This window comes from Pongo abelii, chromosome 4 (genome assembly GCF_028885655.2).
Source record: "Pongo abelii isolate AG06213 chromosome 4, NHGRI_mPonAbe1-v2.0_pri, whole genome shotgun sequence".
NCBI lineage: Eukaryota > Metazoa > Chordata > Mammalia > Primates > Hominidae > Pongo > Pongo abelii.
The window spans coordinates 78,811,896-78,833,983 of record NC_071989.2 but is presented as its reverse complement, the minus strand read 5'-3'; the positions used below and the strand labels follow the sequence as shown (position 1 = coordinate 78,833,983).

The window sequence follows — 22,088 nt, the reverse complement described above, 5'->3', positions numbered from 1 at the left end:
AAATGAAGATCCAGAGAGGATCCATTTAGCCTGGATGCTAATCAACGAAGTCTAAGAGAGTCTGGGCCTTAAAGTAGAAGAGACTGACTATACATTTCATGAAGCTAGGTATTGTGCCTGAGTGGTTTATTGTGATTTCCCCAATCTGTACCTAGAACATAATAGGTGTTTAGTAGATTTTTGTAGAATTTATTAACTTATTTATGATGAGACATTCCTGTTCAAAACAGTTTTCAATTACATGATCATGTACTGCTAAAACAGACAAGATGGTGGTGTTCATTACCAGTAATTCACAAAGTTCACCATGGCTCTGAAGGTCTGGAATCACTTCCGCAGAGGACTTCATATTTTGGAGAAATGGACAACTAAGTGTAAAAGTTAAAAGTTATAAAAATAGTTGTATGCATTTAAGTATTTGTGTTAGGTTTTTTTTGTTGTTGTTGTTGTTGTTTATTTTGTTTTGTTTTTTCAGAGACAGGGTGTCACTATGTTGCCCAGGCTGTTCTGGTTTCAAACTTCTGGACTTGAGCAGTCCTCCTCCCTAGGCATCGCAAAGTGCTGGGATTATAGGTGTGAGCCACCAGGCCTGGCCTTGTATTAGGTTTTTAAAAACACTATTAGAGTTTTAGTGACAAGAATTAAGTATAAAACTATCATTTCCAGTGATTCTCTCTGTCAGTGTCATCAGGTAAGGCATTTAGGTTCTGGCTCTCTGCAAGAGAAATGTAAATGGTTTATAAAGTAATGGTAAAGGGTATCAAGGGAATTTGGTGGAATGAGTGCGTATTTAACATTCCTCCATGCAACCAACAAAAATGAACTTAAAGAATCAAAAATAGGGGAAAAAATCCCTCTATTTACGAATTCTGGAACAAAAAAACAACATAGTGGAAAAACTGGTGAAATCCAAATAAACTCTGGATTTTAGTAAATAGCAATGTACAGTATAAGAATTGGTACACTGATGATTTTGACAAATATATCATGCTAGTGTAAGATGTTAGCATTAGGGTAAATTGGGTATGGCAATATATAGGAACTCTTTGTATTACTTTGCACTTTTTCTGCAAATCTAAATAATTTCAAATAAAAATTTATTAAAAAAAAAAAAACTCTGTGAGTGCGGTGGTTCACGCCCATAATCCCAGCACTTTGGGAGGCCAAGGCAGGCAGATCACTTGAGGCCAGAAGTTTGAGACCAGCCTGGCCAACATGGCAAAACCCAGTCTCTATTAAAAAATTCCAAAATTAACCAGGCAGTGGTGGCGCACGGCTGCAGTCCTAGCTACTCAGGAGGTTGGAGCACAAGAATTGCTTGAACCCGGGAGGCGGAGGTTGCAGTGAGCCGAGATTGTGCCACTGCACTCCAGTCTGGGCAATGGAGTGAGACTCTGTCTCAAAACAAAACAAAAAAAACAAGCAAGTCCAGGCATGGTGGCTCACACCTGTAATCCCAGCAGTTCGGGACGCTGAGGCTGGTGGATCACTTGAGGTCAGGAGTTTGAGACCAACCTGACCAACATGGTGAAACCTCATCTCTACTAAAAATACAAAAATTAGCTGGGCGTTGTGGCGGACGCCTGTAATCCCAGCGACTTGGGAGGCTGAGGCAGGAGAATTGCTTGAACCCAGGAGGCAGAAGTTGAAGTAAGCCAAGATCGCACCATTGCACTCTAGCCTGGGCAACAGGAGTGAAACTCTATCTCAAAAACAAACAAACAAACAAAAACCAACCAACCACAAACCACTCCATTGCCAGGTGCAATGGCTCATGCCTGTAATCCCAGCACTTTGGGAAGCCAAAGTAAGAGTTTCACTTGAGGTCAGAAGTTCAAGACCAGACCAACCTGTGCAACATAGAGAGACCTCCTCTAAAAATTAGCTAGCGGGGTGGCATGCATGTATAGTCCCAGCTACTTGGGGGTGCTGAGGCAAGAAGATCGCTTGAGGCCAGGAGGTTGGGGCTACAGTGAGCCATGACTGCATCACTGCACTCCAGCCTGGGTGACAGAGTAAGACCCTGTCTTAAACAAACAAAAAATTAAAAAAGAAACCCTCCATCAGTATCAAAACAAAAGAATGGCCACAAACATACTCTCTAACAATCTCGTGAAACTAGGACGCAAATACCCTGTAAACTCAGGTTTGATGTATGCTTGAAGAACACGAGAGAAAGTTCAAAAAGAGCTCTAGTTGCAATTATTAAAATGGACAGATGAGAACTATACATGTGAGTAAGTCAGTGGCCTATTCCATGCTGTAGAATCACTGGAGAGCAGGAGTAAAGCAAAGGGACACTTTTTTTTTTTTTGTGACAAGGTCTCACTCTTTTGCCCAGGCTTGAGGGTAGTGACACGACCAAGGATCAATGTAGCCTCCAGCTCCCAGGCTCAAGTGATCCTCCCACCTCAGCCTCCCAAGTAACTGTGACTACAGGCACGTGCCACCATGCCAGGCTAATTTTTTTTTTCCTGGGCTCAAGGTATCCTCCCACCTTGGTTTCCCAAAGTGCTGGGATTACAGGTGTGAGCCACTGCATCTGGCCCAGATACTTCATTTGTATTGCCTTCAGGTGACTTGGCGATTAGTCCAGAAATAGAAGCATAGCCTCAGGAAAACAACAAGTAGAACTTTTAATGTTTCTGTCCAAAGTCAGTCATGTGGAGGTAAATAAAAACAAACCCATAGGGAAGGGGTGAAGTGGCTTACAAAAGAAAAAAATATTTTAATAGGCCCATCAAGGAAAAGAACTATGAAGGAAGGTAAAATATAAACTTATTCATACAAACAAATGCCAAATAAAGTCAGTTGCCAGCACAACTGCACTACAAAAAATGTGAAAGGGACCCGGCATGGTGGTTCACCCCTGTAATCCCAGCACTTTGGGAGGCTGAGGCAGGCAGATCATGAGGTCAGGAGTTCAAGACCAGCCTGGCCAACATGGTGAAACTCTATCTCTACTAAAAATACAAAAATTAACCTGGCATGGTGGTGGGCACCTGTAATCCTAGCTACTCAGGAGGCTGAGGCAGGAGAACCGCTTGAACCAGGGAGGCAGAGGTTGCATTCAGCCGAGATCGTGGCACTGCACTCCAGCCTAGGAGACAGAACAAGACTCCATCTCAAAAAAAAAAAAAAAGTGAAAGGAAGCACATCAGTTAAAAGGAAAATGATAAGTACCAGGAATGATAACTAAGAGGGCAAATATGAAAGACATTTCCCCTTGTAAAAATGTACTTAAATTGTTTAAAGCAAAGATATAACATTATATTGTAAGATTTATTAAAGTACATGGAAATAAAATGTATGACAATAGCACAAAGGATGAGAGGGAAGAAATGGAAATATACTATTGTATGGTTCATACATTTTATGTCAAGTGTTATATATTTTTTTGACCCAGAGTCTCACTGTGTCACCTAGGCTGGAGTGCAGTGGCATGATCTCAGCTTTCTGCAGCTTCTGCTTGCTGGGTTCAAGCAATTCTTGTGCCTCAGCCTCCCGAGTAGCTGGGATTACAGGTGTGCGCTACCACACCCAGCTAATTTTTTTGTATTTTTAGTAGAGACGGGGTTTCACCATGTTGCCCAGGTTGCTCTGGAACTCTTGACCTCAAGTGATCTGCCTGCCTCAGCCTCCCAAATTACCGAGATTACAGGCATGAGCCACTGTGCCTGGCTGTTATAATATTTTTGAAGATGACTATGATATGTTAAATAGGCATATGGTAAACTCTAGAGCAAGTAGTAAAAAGGTAAAATAAGGATGAATAGCTAATAAGCTGACAGAAATAAAATGGAGTACTAAAAAAAAATACTCAAGGAGGGGGTAGAAAAAAGAAAAAAAAAAACCCTAAACCCTAGGAAGTCAGGAAAAGAAAAAGAAACAAAGAAGAGATGAAATAAATAGAAAGCAAATGGTAAAATAGGTTTAAATCCAGCCATATTCTTAATTGCATTAAATTTAAACGTTCTAAACATTCCAATTAGAAAGCAGTTATTGTCAGACTCTTAAAAAGCAAGACCTGGCCGGGCGTGGTGGCTCACGTCTGTAATCCCAGCACTTTGGGATGCCAAGGCGGGTGGATCACGAGGTCAGGAGATGGAGACCATCCTGGCTAACACGGTGAAACCCCATCTCTACTAAAAATACAAAAAATAAGCCGGGCATGGTGGCGGGTGCCTGTAGTCCCAGCTACTCGGGAGGCTGAGGCAGGAGAACGGCATGAACCCGGAGGCAGAGCTTGCAGTGAGCCAAGGTCACGCCACTGCACTCCAGCCTGGGCGACAGAGCAAGACTCCATCTCAAAAAACACAAAAAAGAAAGACCTGGCTGGATGTGATGGCTTACACCTCCATCTCAAAAAAAAAGCAAGACCTGCTGGGTTCAGTGGTCCACACCTGTAATCCCAGCACCCTGGGAAGACAAGGCAGGAGAACTGCTTGTGGCTAGGTGTTCGAGATCAGACTGGGCAACATAGTGAGACCTTGTCTCTACAAAAAATTAACAAATTTAGCCAGGTGTGGTGGCATGTGCCTGTAGTCCCAGCTACTCAGGAGTCTGAGGTGGGAGGATTGCTTGAGCCTGGGAGGTCCAGGCTGCAGTGAGTCAACACTGCACCACTGCACTCCAGCATAGGCAACAGAGCGAGACTCTGTCTCATAAAAAAATAAAAAAAATAAAAAATAAAATAAAAGACCCCACTGTGTTGTTGCCTATAACAATTTACTTTAAGGCTGGGTGCAGTGGCTCATGGCTATAATCTCAACACTTAGGGTGGCAGAGGTGGGAGGACAGTTTGAGCCCAGGAGTTTGAGATCTGCCTAGGCAACATAGTGAGACCCCATTACCCACAAAAAGGAAAAGGAAAAAACAAGAATTGACTTTAAATATAGTCACAGATAGATTAAAAATAAAATGATCTAAAAGATGTAACATGAAAAAACTAATAAAGGCCTAAAAAATACTATCAGGGATAAAGAGGGATATTTCTGTTTTTTAGAGACAAAGTTTTACTCTGTCACCCAGGCCAGAGTACAGTGGCACAATCATAGCTCATTGCAACCTGTACTCCTGAGCTCAAGCAATTCTCTTGCCTCTGCCTCCCAGGTAGCTGGGACTACAGATGCATGCTACCACACCCTGTTTTAAAAATTTTTTGTAGAAATAGAGTCTAGCTATGTTGCAAAGGCTAGTCCCAAACTCCTCGCCTTGTGCACTCCTCCTACCTCAGCCTCCCAAAGTGCTGGGACTATAGGTGTGAACCACCATGCCTGCTTAGGATATTTAATATATTCTCTGGAATATGAAAGACCAAAGGGCAAAAAAATAGCTAAGACACACTCTTGAAGAGAAAGAACAAGACTATTTTGCAGGAAAATATGAAAATAAGCTCAACTGCCGGGCGCGGTGGCTCACACCTGTAATCCCAGCACTTTGGGAGGCCGAGGTGGGTGGATCGCCTGAGGTTGAGAGTTCGAGACCAGCCTGACCAACATGGAGAAACCCCATCTCTACTAAAAATACAAAATTAGCTGGGCATGGTAGCACATGCCTGTAATCCCAGCTACTGGGGAGGCTGAGGCAGGAGAATCACTTGAACCTGGGAGGCGGAGGTTGCGGTGAGCCGAGATTGTGCCATTGCACTCCAGCCTGGGCAACCAAGAGTGAAACTCCCTCTCAAAAAAAAAAAAAAAGAAAAAAAGAAGAAAATAAGCTTAACATTATTAGTAATTACATTGACAAAAATTAAAATTTCAGCAATACCAAGTTAGTGAGGAAGCAAATCAATAGAAACGCATCTAGACCAGTGGGAATGTAAATCAGTGCAACCACTTTGGAAAAAGTTTTGCATTATCTAGTGGAGTTGAACACCCGCAAACTTCTATGACTCTGCAATTCTTTACTTTGTTATATATCCTAGAGAAACACACATGAACACTGGAAAATATGTACAAGAATATTCACAGGGCATTATTTGAATTTGCAACACTCTGAAAACGACCCACAAGGTTAATCAACAGTAAAATAAGTTATTATATATTCATAAAATAATACACTATTTACCAATGAAAACAAGTGAACAACTGTGTAGTACATATAAATATGGATGAATCTCAAAAACAGCATGGAGTAAAACAAGCCAATTACAAGAAGAATCATGCGGTATGCTTCTTATTTGAACTTCAAGAATAGACAAAGCTAAATATGTTTAAGGATGTATATGTAGTTGGTAAAACCACAAAGAGAAGCAAGGGAATAATTAACCCAAAACTGAGCATCACATTTACCTCTGGATTAGAGGGACAGGGATATAATCAGAATTAGGGGGTGGTTGGCATGCAGAGTTGTTTTCTGTTTTTTGTTTTTTGATTTTTTTTTGAGACGGAGTCTCGCTCTATCGCCCAGGAGTGCAATGGCGCCATCTCGGCTCACTGCAACTTCCGCCTCCCAGGTTCAAGCCATTCTTCTGCCTCAGCCTCCCTAATAGCTAGGACTACAGGCATGTGCCACCAGGCCCGGTTAATTTTTTCTATTTTTTAACAGAGATGGGGTTTCACCGTGTTTCCCAGGCTGATCTCGAACTCTGGAGCTCAAACAATCTGCCCACATCGGCCTCCCAAAGTGCTGAGATTACAGGCGTGAGCCACTGCACCTGGCTGCAGGGGTCTTTTAAGGCATTGATAATGTCCAATTTCTTGACTTTACTAGTAGGTTCATAGGTTGCTTTTTATTCATTCTTTAATGCATACATAAAAATTTTAGGTAATCATTTGGAGACATACTGGTTTGCAATTTTTTTAAAAGAGGCAAAGGAAGAGTAAAAATCCAAAAAGGAGTTGGCTGGGAGCAGTGGCTCATGCCTGTAATCCAAGTACTTTGGGAGGCTGAAGCAGAAGGATCATTTGGAGCCAGGAGTTTGAGACCAGCCTGGGCAACAAAGCAAGACCCCATCTCTACAAAAAAAAAAACTTAAAAAAATTAGTCGGGCATGGTGACACATGCTTGTAGTCCTAGCTACTTGGGAGGCTGAGGTGGGAGGATCACTTGAGCCCAGGAATTTGAGGCTACAGTCAGCTAGGATTGCACCACTACACTTGCTCCAGCCTGGATGACAGAGCTGAGACCCAGTCTCAAAAAAAAAAAAACACTAAAGGCCAGGTGTGGCGGCTCACACCTGTAATCCCAGCACTTTGGGAGGCTGAGGCAGGAGGATCACTTGAGGTCAGGAGTTCAAGACCAGCCTGGCCAACATGGTGAAACCCCGTCTCTACTAAAAGTACAAAAAATTAGCCAGGCGTGGTGGGAGGTGCCTGTAATCCCAGCTACTTGGGAGGCTGAGGCGGGAGAATTGCTTGAACCCGGGAGGCAGAGGTTGCAGTGAGCTGAGATCACACCACTGCACTCCAGCCTGGGTGACAGAGTGAGACTCCATCTCAAAAACAACAACAACAAAACACTAAAACTAATAATAATAATAATAGTACAAAAGGGAGTTGATAGATTCCAGAGTAAGTTCTAAACAAAACTAGACTGCATCCTAGCTTATCTTTCCAAGAATTAAGTAGAATGTCCCCATTGTTCTCAATAATTTATTACATACTAAGCCCAAATAAGAAAGAAAAATGAGGTAACTACTGCTGTCAAAACACCTTCAAGGCAATAAAATTAGATAGAAGTATTCATTTTATTTTATTCTTGTTTTTACCACTATGCAAATGAACAGGAAGCATTCATTTTAAAATCTGTATGTGTTCATATTCATTTCTAAAAAAAAAACTCTTACTAATTACATAGTGAAAACACAAATTTCTTTTTGCAATTAAACATTTCTAAAGAGTTTGATGGGTAAAAAAAATTAAGTTTAAAGATTCATAGAAAAGAAATATTTCGTCATAAAATTTTAGAACAGATATTTTTCTGAAAGCTTCCAGCGCAGGGGGAAAAAAAAAAAAAAGTTGTTTGCAGTCAAAGGATTGAGAATCAGAAAGGCATGGAACTTCTCGACAGCACATTAGGAGCTAGTAGAAATGTAGCAATGCCTCTACAATTTAGAATTAAAATGACTTCCAACCTATAATTCTACACCTAGCTAAACTATCAAATAAGTGTGAGAATACAGGAAAAACATATATATAGATAGATCTATATGTCTATATATGCATAATATGCAACTAAAAGTGTGTATTTCTTATGCAGTCTTTCCCAGGGAACTCCGATGAAGTGTTCCACCAAAATGAGCGAGTGAACCAAGAAGAAGATGACATTAGATCCAGGAGATACAAAAGAGGAGATAATCTCCAGGATGCCTGTGAAGAAAGATCCCTGGATCCCAGGATGATTATAGGACAAGTTGTTCATAATCCAGCAGGCCAGAAGACTTCCGGGGAAACTCATTCAAGAAGGTGAAAATGATGGATGACTCCTTCAAGATGAAAATGGGCCAGCCACAGTGGCTCACGCCTGTAATACGAGCACTTTGGGAGGCTGAGGCAGGCGGATCACCTGAGGTCAGGAGTTTGAGACCAGCCTGGCCAACGTGGCAAAACTCCATCTCTATTAAAAATACAAAAATTAGCCAGGCATGGTGGTGCATGCCTGTAGTCCCAGCTACTCCGGATGCTGAGGCAGGGAGAATTGCTTGAACCTGGGAGGCAGAGTCTGCAGTGAGCCGAGATCATGCCACTGCAATCCAGCCTGGGTGACAGAGCGAGACTCCGTCTCAAAAAAAAAAAAGAAAAAGAAAAAAATGATGATGACTCTTTCAAGAAATGAAAATGATGAGATATCTGGTAGGTCTGAATGACTTAAGAGGAGATTTAAACATTTGGGATAATTTGAAGATGAGCTGGTGTTCGTCTTCATTTATTTAAATAAATAAATAAAATGATTAATACGTGAATTTTATCTCAAGAAACAAAAATAAGCAATGTACATAAAAATTAAGCAGATGGCTGGCCGGGCGCGGTGGCTCACACCTGTAATCAGAGCACTTTGGGAGGCTGAGGTGGGTGGATCACGAGGTCAGGAGATGGAGACCGTCCTGGCTAACACGGTGAAACCCTGTCTCTACTAAAAAAAAAATTAAAAAAAATTAGCCGGGAGTGATGGTGGGCGCCTGTAGTCCCAGCTACTTGGGAGGCTGAGGCAGGAGAATGGCATGAACCCAGGAGGCGGAGGTTGCAGTGAGTGAGATTGCGCCACTGCACTCCAGCCTGGGCGACAAAGAAACAAAACAAAACAAAACTCAAAAAAACAAAACAAAACAAAAAAAACTTAAGCAGATGGCTATAATTTTTTTAAAAACAGAAAAGTGTTGATGAGAAATTGGAAACCTCATACATTGTTGGTGGGAATTTAAAATGGTGCAAGCACTGTGGAAAACAGTTTAGCATTTCCTCAAAAAGTTAAAACAGGCCAGGTGCTGTGGCTCACACTTGTAATTCCAGCACTTTGGGAGGCCAAGGCAGGTGGATCACTTGAGGTCAGGAGTTTGAGACCAGCCTAGCCAACATGGTGAAACCCTAAAAATATAAAAAATTAGCAGGGCGTGGTGGCAGACACCTGTAATCCCAGCTACTCAGGAGACTGAGGCAGGAAAATCTCTTGAACCCGGGAGGCGGAGGTTGCAGTGAGCTGAGATCGCACCACTGCACTCCAGCCTGAGTGACAGAGTGAGACTCTGGAAAAAAAAAAAAAGTTAACACATAGAATTACTATATAGCTAGCGATTTCGTTGTTAGGTATATGCCCCAAAGAATTGAATACAGTTACATGCTCCATCAGATACCTGTACCCAAATGTTCCTATCAGTATTACTCATGGTAGCCAAAAGGTAGAAACAACCCAAATATCTACAAATAGATGAATGGATAAATAAAATGCAGTGTCTCCATATGGAATATTACTTGGTCTCAAAAGGAAGGAAGTACTTATGCAAGCTACAACATGGATAAACTTCAAAACAATATGCCAAGTGAAAGAATCCAAATGCAAAAGGTCAAACTGTATGCTTCCATTTAGAGGAAATAGTCAGAACAAATAAATCCATAGACACCAATTAAGTTGGTGTATCCCAGGGGCTGGGCATGGAGTGGGGTGGAGAGAGAAGGAGGGCCTGCTTAATGGATACAGAGTTTTCTTTGGGGGTGATGAAAGTGTTTTGGAACTAGATAGAGGGGGTGGTTGCACAACATTGTGAATGTACTATAATAAATGCCACAGAATTGTGTACTCTAAAATGGTTTAATTGCTGTGCATGGTGGCTCACGCCTATAATCCCAGAACCTTGAGAAGCCAGGATGGGAAGACTGCTTGAGCCTAGAAGTCTGAGACCAGCCTGGGCAACATAGAGAGACCCTGTCTCTTAAAAAAAAAAAATTAGCTGGGTGTGGAGACACGTGCCTGTAGTCCCAGCTACTTGGGAGGCTGAGCGAGGAAGATTGCTTGAGCCAGAGAGGTCAAGGCTGCAGTGAGCCATGATTGCACCACTGCACTCCAACCTGGGCAAGAGAGAGACCCTGTCACAAAAAATAATAAATAAATAAATAAAATGGTTACTATGTGAATTTTACCTCAGGAAAAAAAAAATAAGCAAACATACTAACAGGACCGTTATTACTTCTTAAAAAAATAAAAGGATGTACAGGAAGGGAAAATAAATAAAAATTTACCACAAGCTTTAGCTCCGCTTAGCATTTATATAGTCATGATAATGTAAACATGTAATGTGAAAATATGAATCTAGCCAAAACTATGCCATAACTATAAAGAGGCGAAGGCTAGTACAGGAAGGGGGTCATGGAGCAAAGGGATGAAAGACATGAAGACTCATCCTTCATAGCCTGAATCAGAAAAGTGGATAAAGACTCAATCTAAAGATAAAATAAGGCAGGAAATGAGGAAAAAAAAAATATTGAAGTGCATCCAAAGTCGCAGATGGTTAACATTCATTCCACTCACTTGGGAAAACATCTGGTGTGATTGTCTAATGGGTCATCACCTTCCTCTAAACACCCTCCACAGGAAAAGCACTGGACGATGTCCTTTATACCTAAAAGTAAGGAAACTTGATCAGTGCCACTGGCATGGGCATCTGTGCATTAACATGCAGATAATAACCACCAGATCTGTAATAGTGAAAGCCTATTCAGTCTCCAATTGGGTTTTGTGACAGTCAGAAGTTGGTTACCAGTGAGGCAATTTTCTATATAAGACTCTGTCCACCAATGGGGTAACCGGCAAGTAGTCATTGAATGCTCCTACACACCATGCACTTTGATGCGCACCATCCCTCTGCCCCATTCTCCTTTGATCAACAAACAGATTGGCAACCAGAATCTGGAATTGAAGCTCCATGAGGGGGCTGGGCGCAGTGGCTCATGCCTGTAATCCCAGCACTTTGGGAGGCCAAGGCCAGCAGATCTCCTGAGGTCAGGAGTCTGAGACCAACCTGGCCAACATGGTGAAACCCTGTCTCTACTAAAAATACAAAAATTAGCTGGGCGTGGTGGCACATGCCTGTAATCCCAGCTACTCGGGAGGCTGAGGCACGAGAATTGCTTGAACCCAGGAGACGGAGGTTGCAGTGAACCAAGATAGCACCATTGCACTCCAGCCTGGGTGACAAGAGTGAAACTCTGTTTCAAAAAATAAAAATAAAAATAAGCTCTATGAGGGTAGAGGTTTTTGCTCACTGATGAATGACATGAACCTAGAAGAGTGCTTGACACTCATGTGGCACTCAATTAGTATTCGTTTAATGAATGAATCAAAAGGAATATATTTAGAGCTCAAGGAAAAAAAATACCAGCAAATCTAGCAGCCCTTATGTAAGTGAATGCATGAAGAATTAATTGCCTCTTACCACATTATTGCCAGGTTTATTACACCAGAAATAGGATTATGTCTCTTTGTGAGATTATATTTCTTTGGAAAGAAATTGGTATTTAGCTCTGCAAAAGGATCAAACTAGAAACAGAGCATTTCTCATCTTCCTTCCACTCTGGGAAAGCTGGGGCAGAGGAAAGCCTCCCAGAAATATGAGATCCTAGAGCTTGCAAGATCTGAAAAGAGTCAGAGATGATTAGGATTTGTGTGGAGTGGTGGAGGATTGGAAAGGAAGAGGGGGAGCACACTGGTCAGAGGGGTCTTGCGGAAGGCTGACAAGAGGAAGACACAGTAGAGTAGGGAGAAATGGCAAACACTCTCTCCAAAAGCGTAAGATTGTGAGGCAGTCAGATTTTTTTTTTCCAATGGCACATGTCTGTTAGGTAGAGTGACAACTATATTCTGCTTCTCTGTATTGCTCTATGATATTTGTGACAGCTACTTGATCTCTCAGTTAAAGATCTGCATTAACCTCCACTGTAACTTATGCATGTGTTTGGTTTGAGCAAGACCAGCAAGTTACCTAGGAACCTTTCCCTGATCATCTTGTATTTCAGGCAGAGATTTAGCTGACAGGAACCAGCCCATCATTTATAGATTGCAGAGGTGCTTCCTAATGACCAGCAGCTAAAGAGAAAATGCCACAATCTGGTGGAAGACCCTGCATGTTTAGGAATCATGAAAATGAATTTCCTGATTTTCTCCTGCAGGCAGAATGTGGCAAAGATTGCTATCCATGTTCCTATTATCTCAAATCCTTCCATACTAATAGAAATCCCAATATTTAGCTGGGCACATTGTCACCCAGGAAAAAGATTAGGTTTCCCAGCTCCTCTTATAGCTAGGTATGGTCATCTGACTAAATTATTATTATTATTATTATTTTTGAGACAGAGTTTCACTCTTGTTGGCCAGGCTGGAGTGCAATAGCATGATTTTGACTCACCGCAACCTCCATATCCCAGGTTCAAGCGATTCTCCTGCCTTAGGCTCCCAAGTAGCTGGGATTACAGGCACCCGCCACCATGCCTGGCTAATTCTTTGTATTTTTAGTAGAGACAGAGTTTCACCATATTGGCCAGGCTGGTCTCAAACTCCTGACCTCAGGTGATCCACCCACCTCGGCCCCCAAAGTGCTGGGATTACAGGCGTGAGCCACCATGCCTGGCCCATCCAACTAAGTTCTGATTAAAGAAATATAAGCAGAAGTGTCCTGTGACAGTTTCTAGGAGCACTTTGTCAGGGGACAAGAGGTGAGGAGAGTAATGTGTAGAAAGAAAAGACATGATAATTATCACAAACAGAATACTTGTATTCATTGTTAGTCCAGACCTTAAGGTTTCAAATTTGAAGGTTTACCACCTTCAAAAAAAAGGGAGGAACAGAAAACTGGGAGAGGATTTATGATGCAGGAAAGAAAAGAGATCTATGCCAGGTGCAGTGGCTCACACCTGTAATCCCAGCATTTTGGGAGGCCAATGCAGGAGGACTACTTGAGCCCAGGAGGTTGAGGCTGCAGTGAGCCATGATCTCGCCACTGCCCTCCAGCCTGGGTGACCATGTCTCAAAAAAAATAGAAAAGAAAACGAATCTATAAGAAATGCTGAAGAGAGGCCTGGCACGATGGCTCACACCTGTAATCCCAGCATTTGGGAGGCCAAGGCGGGTGGATCACGAGATCAGGAGATCAAGAGCATTCTGACTAGCATGGTGAAACCCTGTCTCTACTAAAAATACAAAAAAGTAGCTGGGCGTGGTAGCAGGCGCCTGTGGTTCCGGCTACTCCAGAGGCTGAGGCAGGAGAATCTCTTGAACCCGGGAGTTGGAGGTTGCGGTGAGCCAAGATCTGCATTCCAGCCTGGGCAACTCTGTCTCCAAGGCGGAAAAAAAAAGAAAAGAAAAAGAAATGCTGAAGCTAGTGGACATTGCTGAGTGTAGCTAAACGCAAGCCCAGAAGCATAAAGTCTATGTGGGAATTAAAGGTCAAGCAAGCAAGTGGGCACAACCTACTGACTCACCTGTGTAGAAAAGACCTGCTTTGGCCAGTGCTGCAACTCCCACAGCTGATTCCCGGGGCCAGTCCTTAAAAGAGTCCAGCCGTAGTTCTTCGTAAGCAAAGATGCTGTCATTGCAATAAGCTTGAATAAAAAGCACAGGGTGAGACCAGCAGGCTTTAGTCTTTTTTTTTTTTCTATATCTTTATTGCTGCTGCACAAATTAAAGAGACCAGTAGGCTTTGATATTGCAAGTATCAGTGTTCCAGTTGTCTCTTCACAGTTACAGATGGAATGATGTCTAGAGTTTGCTTCAAAAAAAACGGGGAAAAAAAGACAAAAAGAGATAGGGACAAAAAAATCAAAAGAAGAAATAAACAAGCAAAGCCTTTGGAAAATGTTTGAGTTTTTACCTGATGCCATAGGTAATTCTCTCTGGACCCAGGAATTCACAAAATGTTCTCCCTGAGGGAAATTAAAATTCAAGTTGTTGATTGTCTGACTTTTTTTTTTTTTTTTTTTGACGCAGAGTCTCACTCTGTTGCCCAGGTTGAAGTGCAGTGGCACGTTCTCGTCTCACTGCAACCTCTGCCTCCTGAGTTCAAGTGATTCTCCTGCCTCAGCCTCCCGAGTAGTACAGGCATGTGCCACCACACCCAGCTAATTTTTTTTTTTTTTTTCTGTATTTTTAGTAGAGACAGACACGATGTTGGAGGTTCTTTTTTTTTTGAGACAGAATCTCGCTCTGTCATCCAGGCTGGAGTGCAGTGGCGCGACCTTGGCTCACTACAAGCTCCGCCTCCCGGGTTCACGCCATTCTCCTGCCTCAGCCTCCCGAGTAGCTGGGACCACAGGCGCCCGCCACCACGCCCGGCTAATTTTTTTTTTGTATTTTTAGTAGAGATGGGGTTTCGCCATGTTAGCCAGGATGGTCTCGATCTCCTGACCTCATGATCCGTCCGTCTCGGCCTCCCAAAGTGCTGGGATTACAGGCATGAGCCACCGCGCCCGGCCCATGTTGGAAGTCTTGAGGCTGGTCTCGAACACCTGATCTCAAGTGATCTGCCCAGCTTGGCCTCCCAAAGGGCTGGGATTACAGGCATAAGCTACTGCGCCCAGCCTGATTGTTTGATTTATGAAGTATATACCTATCTATGAACAAGAACTGAAGGAACTTTACCCCAGAATGAAGAGTTTCACTGAATGGAACGGCAGAGTCGGAGAATTATTCCTTTATTTCTGTTGATGTTGCAATTGTTTTTATGCAGTGCAAGCAAACATACGCACACACACACGTGCACATGCACGCAAGCTGTGAATGTTTATGCATACTCAGGAGGAAGCCTTCTCAGGGTCACTGTTTCCGGAAACTGACCTTGAAAACAGACTTGCATTTAAATATCAAAGATGTACTTTGACGAATGAGGAAGTAAGAGACATAGAATGGTAACTAAATTCATCAGGATATTATATATTGAGCAACTGATTCTTCTGGGAAAGCTGCACCCAATTTCTTTTTGAGGAAACACCTCTCTTCCCTCACTGTCAGGCCATGTTCTCTATAGAGTTCTGGTCTCCTGAGTCATGTTAATCAATAAATTCTCATTTTTGTTTAAGCCAGTTTGAATTCGATTTCCCATCACTCTCCACTAGGAAATTTTTACTGATTCAGGATAGTTAGCCAGCTGGGAAGAGCCAGCTCTGCGGCCCACTGTGGGTGACAGCGCCTAGGTCAGGAGATCTTAGCAAGCGTGCAGATAGGGGCAGCAGAGGGAAGCTGGGGCAAGTGGCTTCATTCATAAAAGGGAAGACTATCAGGAAGGCAAGCAGAGCCCATCAGAAGCCAGCCCTGGAAAAAGAAAAAGGCTCTAGGTCAGCAAGTGAATGTGATATTTTTCACTTTGAAGATGGGAGCCAGGGGAATGAAAGGAGAAAGGAAGAAAGAAATCAAACCCATGACTTAAAAAGAATGCCTATGCCCTTCTGAGTCAGACACTTACAGGTAATCCAAAAACTTGAGAAAAAAATTGCTGTTATACATTACCGTTACGTCAACAAATCCCTGGTAGCTTTGAATATACTGGGTAATTTCCTCTGAGGATTTCTTACTTTGAAGAAATTCACATCTGTAATTAATGAATATAATTAAAATTTACCCCAGTACTGTGATAGAGCTGTCCTATGTCACAATGAACATTTATAAAAATGTATTGAATTGTTGAATTTTATTATACTTCAATATAATTGCCCAAAAATTTACCACAAAACTTAGGAGAATTTCCATTATTCTCATATAATTAGTTGTTATTTCTATTAGTGACAACATGTGTAGTTATTTAAAATTAAATCTTCAGGTTAACTTTTTTCTTGAAATAAAATATACAATACAATCAAAGAGACTGATTTACAGTAAACATAGGATGGAGCTTTTGTTTTGTGGAATTAAGCAGTGGTGACTAAATCTAGTCCCTGGGGTTATATGAAAGCTACTGGCAGTAAAGAGAACTGTATTTAAAATAATAGGCTAGACGCAGTGGCTCACATCCAGGAGTTCAAGACTAGCCTGGGCAACATGGCAAAACCCCATCTCTACAAAAAATACGAAAATTAGCCGAGCATGGTGCCACACCTCTGTAGTCCCAGCTACTTGGGAGGCTGAAGGGGGAGGATCACCTGAGCCCGGGGAGGTAGAGGCTGCACTGAGCCATGATCAGGCTACTGCACTCCAGCCTGGGCAACAGACTGAGACCCAGTCTCAAAAGTAAATATAAAAAATCTTTTTAAGATAACAATAATAACAAAAAATTACCATGCATTAAAAAGTAATGGCTATTAGGCCAGGCGTGATGGCTCACACCTGGAATCCCAGCACTTTGGGAGGCCGAGGCAGGTGGATCACGAGGTCAGGAGTTCGAGACCAGCCTGGCCAAGGTGGTGAAACCCTGTCTCTACTAAAAGTACAAAAATTAGCTGGGTGTGGTGGCTGGCGCCTGTAATCCCAGCTACTTGGGAGGCTGAAGCACGAGAATCGCTTGAACCTGGGAGGTGGAGATTGCAGTGAGCCGAAATCATGCCACTGCACTCTAGCCTGGGCAACAGAGCAAGACTCCATCTCAAAAAAAACAAAAACAGAAAAAGTAATGGATGTTCATTTATAATTTTTGATTTTTTTAAAAAAGAGCATATTGAATACCATTTTAAAAAACACATTCATTTCCCATAAAAGAGAAGCAGTTTTAAAATCAACTTTTAAAAATTCCTCCAATTCAGCTGGGCATGGGGGATCATGTCTGTAATCCCAGCACTTTTGGAGGCTGAGGCGGGTGGATTACTTGAGGCCGGGAGTTCAAGACCAGCCTGGTCAACATGGTGAAACCCCATCTCTACTGAAAATACAAAAATTAGCCAGGCATGGTGGCGGGCGCCTGTAATCCCAGCTGCTTGGGAGGCTGAGGCGGGAGGATCACTTGAACCTGGGAAGCACAGTTTGCAGTGAGTCATGATTGTACCACTACACTCCAGCCTGGGCAACAGAGAGAGACTCTGTCTCAAACAAACAAACAAAAATCCCTCCAATTCAAATTTAAGTTTTCTTTCTATGGTGCTGTAGCAAAGAATGGGCTGGGAACCCAAAGGCTAGAGCATTAGTACCCGCTCTTCCACCAGTGGGGATGTGACCAACCTTGCCATGTTCTCTTATAATCACAGGAGAACATGATGGACGCCATCAGATGATCTGCATATTTCCCCAGGGCCATGATTCTATGTGATAGGCAGCCAGGGTCCCCAGTTTTCCAGTGTATAAATGTTTCCAAGGATTGCCCTAAGTCTGCACAAAACCTACATGGCACACAATGCACGGGGTGGTTCCCTGTCCTCATGATTTATATGGATTGAGGAGTAACTCAGTACCTTAAAAAATTACCATAAAATCATCTTACATTTATGGAGTGCCACATTTTAAAAAGTGTAAGGGTATACTAATTTTGTTGATAGTTTATAAAAAGAAGCAACAAATTGAAGTCCAAAAAGCTAAAGACAGAGTAACCCAACAAGAAACTTGGGGATTCTTGCTTTAATTCCAGCTCTTAAATTTTATTGACTGACCATGTGCTTATGATGACAAACAAATGAAAGGCAAAACAGTTGGTCATCTGTCATCCTCACATTATACATGGTAATTTTTACAAAGCATTTGATCCATATACTTTGTTTCTCATCCTTACAACCACCAGACAAGCTGTACATTATTATCTGCTGTGGAAATCGCAGATACCAAGATGAAATCACTTTTATCAGACCCACACAAAATAGGGCTGGGAAGGCACAAAGGAGTGGGGTTCAGGCTTTCATGTCCAAGATAGGAACGGTTCCAAAGACTTTCTAAGAATCCCATAAGAAATCCCTTCATGCCTGTCACGCATCTCCTGCTTTGCATTGCTTGCATGTATGCACATATTTCTGTGACAAGGTTTATCACTGCACATTCTTTTGGACTGCAGCAATTCAGATAAGATGAGATGAGATGCTGTCGAAAGAACACCTGCCCAGGAACAGCATCTCCACCAATGAACACACAACAACTCTGGCTTTGAGCCTTCAGAACCAAGGATTTCTCTTCTGCCCTCTCTCCTCTCCCCTCTCCCCTGTCTCCTGTCTTCTCTCTCCTCTCCCCTCTCTCCTGTATCCTGTCTTCTCTCTCCTCTCCCCTCTCCCGTCTCTCCTTTCTCTCTAAAGAAACTGGACCCTTGTCATATTGCCCAAGCTGGTCTCAAACTCCTGGCCTCCAACGACCCTCCCGCCTCAGCCTCCCACATAGCTGTGATTACACGTATGAGCTACCATGCCCAGCTATGAACTCTGTTTCTAAGCAGCTTATGTGAACTTCTCCCTTTTGCCAAAAAAAATTCCCTTTACTCTTCCCTCACTGCACGTGCCTGTGGTTTACCATAGTGCATTCCAAATCATAACCCTCTTTTCTTATTCCTGAATAAATTTGACATATTTGGGGATATCTTTCTCTAATTTTTTTGTTGTTGTTGACACTGCATTTTACATGTGAGATTCAGACAAGGTCAGTCACTTGCCTAGGGTCTGGTAGTCAGGTAGCAGCAGATTCAAGCCTGGCTCTATCTCCTAAGCCTCTGCACTACCCCCTGCCCTTGTTTGCTGGCCTGAGCTCCTTCCTGTTCTAGGAGTGGTTGCTGGACTGCTGTCTCCCCTCCCTGTGCTTATTACCTTACCCTCTGACTATGTTAGAGAAGGCATATGAAGGCCCCTCCAGACAGGATGTGCGGCTCTAGTAGGTGCTAGTCACATGATAATGTGATAATGTGTGAATGGTGCCACTGGTACTTGTCCAGTGTATAACCCAGCGACACTAAACACAGTGACCCTGAGGCTAAGTGAAGCCTGAGCTGAGGCCAGAGCTGAGACAGGTGCCCACGAGCAGCGGCTTGTGCTCCAGCTGGGGCTGCTGTTCCATTACATATGCATATATATGGTGCACTGTCAGCATGGACAAGGACTGCCTGGGTGGCTGTTTTGATTCGTCAGGGAGCCAGAGTGACTGTCAAATGATTTCACAATTCTAGCTTCATTCGTCCCTATAACCATCTCATCTGCTTGTCTAACTTTCTCTCTCTCCTCTTCCTGCCTTTCTCCCCTCCTCCCTTGTTTACTTCCTCCCTCCTAATCTCCTCACTTTCTTTTCAACTATGAAAGTAATATATACTTGTTTCCAAAAATTTAAACAAGACAGCAATGAACAAAATAAATGTGAAAATCCATCACTACTTCACTCCCTGACAAATCCAGATCCAGAAGTATCTACAGTTTGGTTTACATATTTTCATAAGTTTTTCTATATATTTTCAAGCAATTCCATGTATAGTTTGAGTGGTTTTAAACATTTTCAAAGTCTCACACTGCACTTATTGTGCATATTGCTTTCCCACACAACATATCAAAACATATCAAAGATATCCATTCACTTTTTTTTTCTTTTGAGATGGAGTCTCACTCACTCTGTTGCCCAGGCTGCAGTGCAGTGGAGTGATCTTGGCTCACTGCAACCTCTGCCTCCCAGGTTCAAGCAATTTCCTGCCTCAGCCTCCCGAGTAGCTGGGACTATAGGTACGTACCACCACGCTCGGCTCATTTTTGTACTTTTAGTAGAGATGGGGTTTCACCATGTTGGCCAAGGGAGAGGGCAGATAGGAGAGGAGAGAGGAGAGAGGAGAGAGGGGAGAGGGGAAAGGAGAGTTCATCACTTGAATGAGCTCCTGGCCTCAAGTGATTTGCCCGCCTTGGCCTCCCAAAGTGCTGGGATCACAGGCGTGAGCCACTGTGCCCAGCCTTTTTTTTTCTTTGAGATGGAGTCTCGCTCTGTTGACCAGGCTGGAGTGCAGTGGTGCGATCTCAGCTCACTGCAACCTCTGCCTCCCGGGCTCAAGCAATTCTCCTGCCTCAGCCTCCCAAGTAGCTGGGATTACAGGCACCTGCCACCACGCCTGGCCAATTTTTGTATTTTTAATACAGACAGGGTTTTACCATGTTAGCCAGGCTGGTCTTGAACTACTGACATCAAATGATCCGCCTGCCTTGGCCTCCCAAAGTGCTGGGATTACAGGCATGAGCCACTGTGCCCGGCCTCCATTCACTTTTGTGGGCACGGCTATCCATGTGCAAGATGACTTATAAATGTAAATAACTGTGTCCAGTTTTGTAGTTAATTTAGCATCCAACCAACAACTTTGCATGTAGTAGGTGTGTGACAAATATTTGTTAAAGAAAATAGAATCTGAGGTTGGGCACGGTGGCTCATGCCTATAATCCCAGCACTTTGGGAGGCCGAGGCAGGTGGACTGCCTGAGGTCAAGAGTTCGAGACCAGCCTCGCCAATATGGAGAAACCCCGTCTCTACTAAAAATACAAAAACTAGCCGGGTGTGGCGGTGCCCGCCTATAATCCCAGACCTGGGTGGGTGAGGCAGGAGAATCTCTTGAACCCAGGAGGCAGAGGTTGCAGTGAGCTAAGATTGCACCGCTGCACTCAAGCCTGGGCAACAGAGTGAGACTGTCCAAAAAAAAAAAAAAAAAACCAGAAAGAAAATAGAATCTGAGCCTGACCAAACTGCTAGATCCAAGTGTCAGGTTCCTGGAAATGCAGAAGGTAGAGGAACATGTTAGACTATGTCAGAGGAACACATTCTGCCAAATCTAGAGTAGAGGGAATTTTACAGGACAGATTACATGGCTTCTTTAACAAATAAATGACAAGAAAAAAGAGATGGATAAAGAGGAAATCTACAAATTAAAAATCTTAAGGGGCTGGGCACAGTGGCTTATGTCTGTAATCCCAGCACTTTGGGAGGCTGAGGTGGGAGGATCACTTGAGCCCAGGAGTTTGTAGAACCAGGAGTTCCAGACCAGCCTGGGCAACAAAGTGAAACCTTGTCGCTATAAAAGATACGAAAATTAGCTGGGCATCGTGGTAGGCACCTGTGGTCCCAGCTACTCAGGACGCTGAGTTTAGAGGATTGCTTGAGTCTGAGAGGTGGAGGTTGCAGTGAGCTGAGATTGCACCACTGAACTCCAGTCTGGGCAACAGAGCAAAACTCACTCTCAAAAAAAAAAAAAAAAAAAAAAGAAAAAGAAAAAAAGAAAAAAAAAACAACAAATCTTGGTCAGGCACAGGTGGCTCATGCTTGTAATCCTAGCACTTTGGGAATCCAAGGTGGGTGGATCACTTGAGGCCAGGAACTTCAGACCAGCCTGGGCAACATGATGAAACCGCATCTCTACTAAAATTACAAAAATTATTAGCCAAGTGTGGTGGTACATGCCTGTAATCTCAGTTACTCGGGAGGCTGAGGCACAAGAATCACTTGAACCTGAGAGGTGGAGGTTGCAGTGAGCCAAGATCGTACCACTGGGCAACAGGGCGAGACTCTGTCTCAAATAAAATAAAATAAAATAAAATAAAATAAAATAAAAATAGTTATTGTTATTATTTCCAGGAAAAAACGTGGGTAGGAGATGGATGAAATATGATTTGGCTATGTGTTGACAAGTATTTATTGCACTATTCTATCTTTGTATGAAATTTTACACAGTGAAAGTTTAAAAACTTGTTGAAGAAACGAATCTGTACTTGGTAGAAACAAAGAAAGTCGTGTAGAAAATACTAGTAAATATAGCA

At 42.9% G+C, this 22,088-nt stretch overlaps 1 protein-coding gene across 2 annotated transcripts in view; it reads right to left on the bottom strand.

Moving 5' to 3' along the window:
- NAIP (NLR family apoptosis inhibitory protein) overlaps positions 1-22,088 on the bottom strand; it is a 49,529-nt gene that overhangs the window by 19,184 nt on the left and 8,257 nt on the right. The window contains exons 4-8 of one of the 2 annotated variants that reach the window (XM_002815630.6): positions 15,931-16,012; positions 14,300-14,351; positions 13,911-14,030; positions 10,966-11,056; positions 287-368 (exon numbers count right to left, since the gene is read on the bottom strand). In XM_002815630.6, the coding sequence (XP_002815676.4) occupies positions 287-368; positions 10,966-11,056; positions 13,911-14,030; positions 14,300-14,351; positions 15,931-16,012 (427 nt within the window). Of the gene's footprint in view, positions 1-286; positions 369-10,965; positions 11,057-13,910; positions 14,031-14,299; positions 16,013-22,088 lie in introns of both variants that reach the window. The other variant, XM_063724139.1, reaches the window with a different exon arrangement.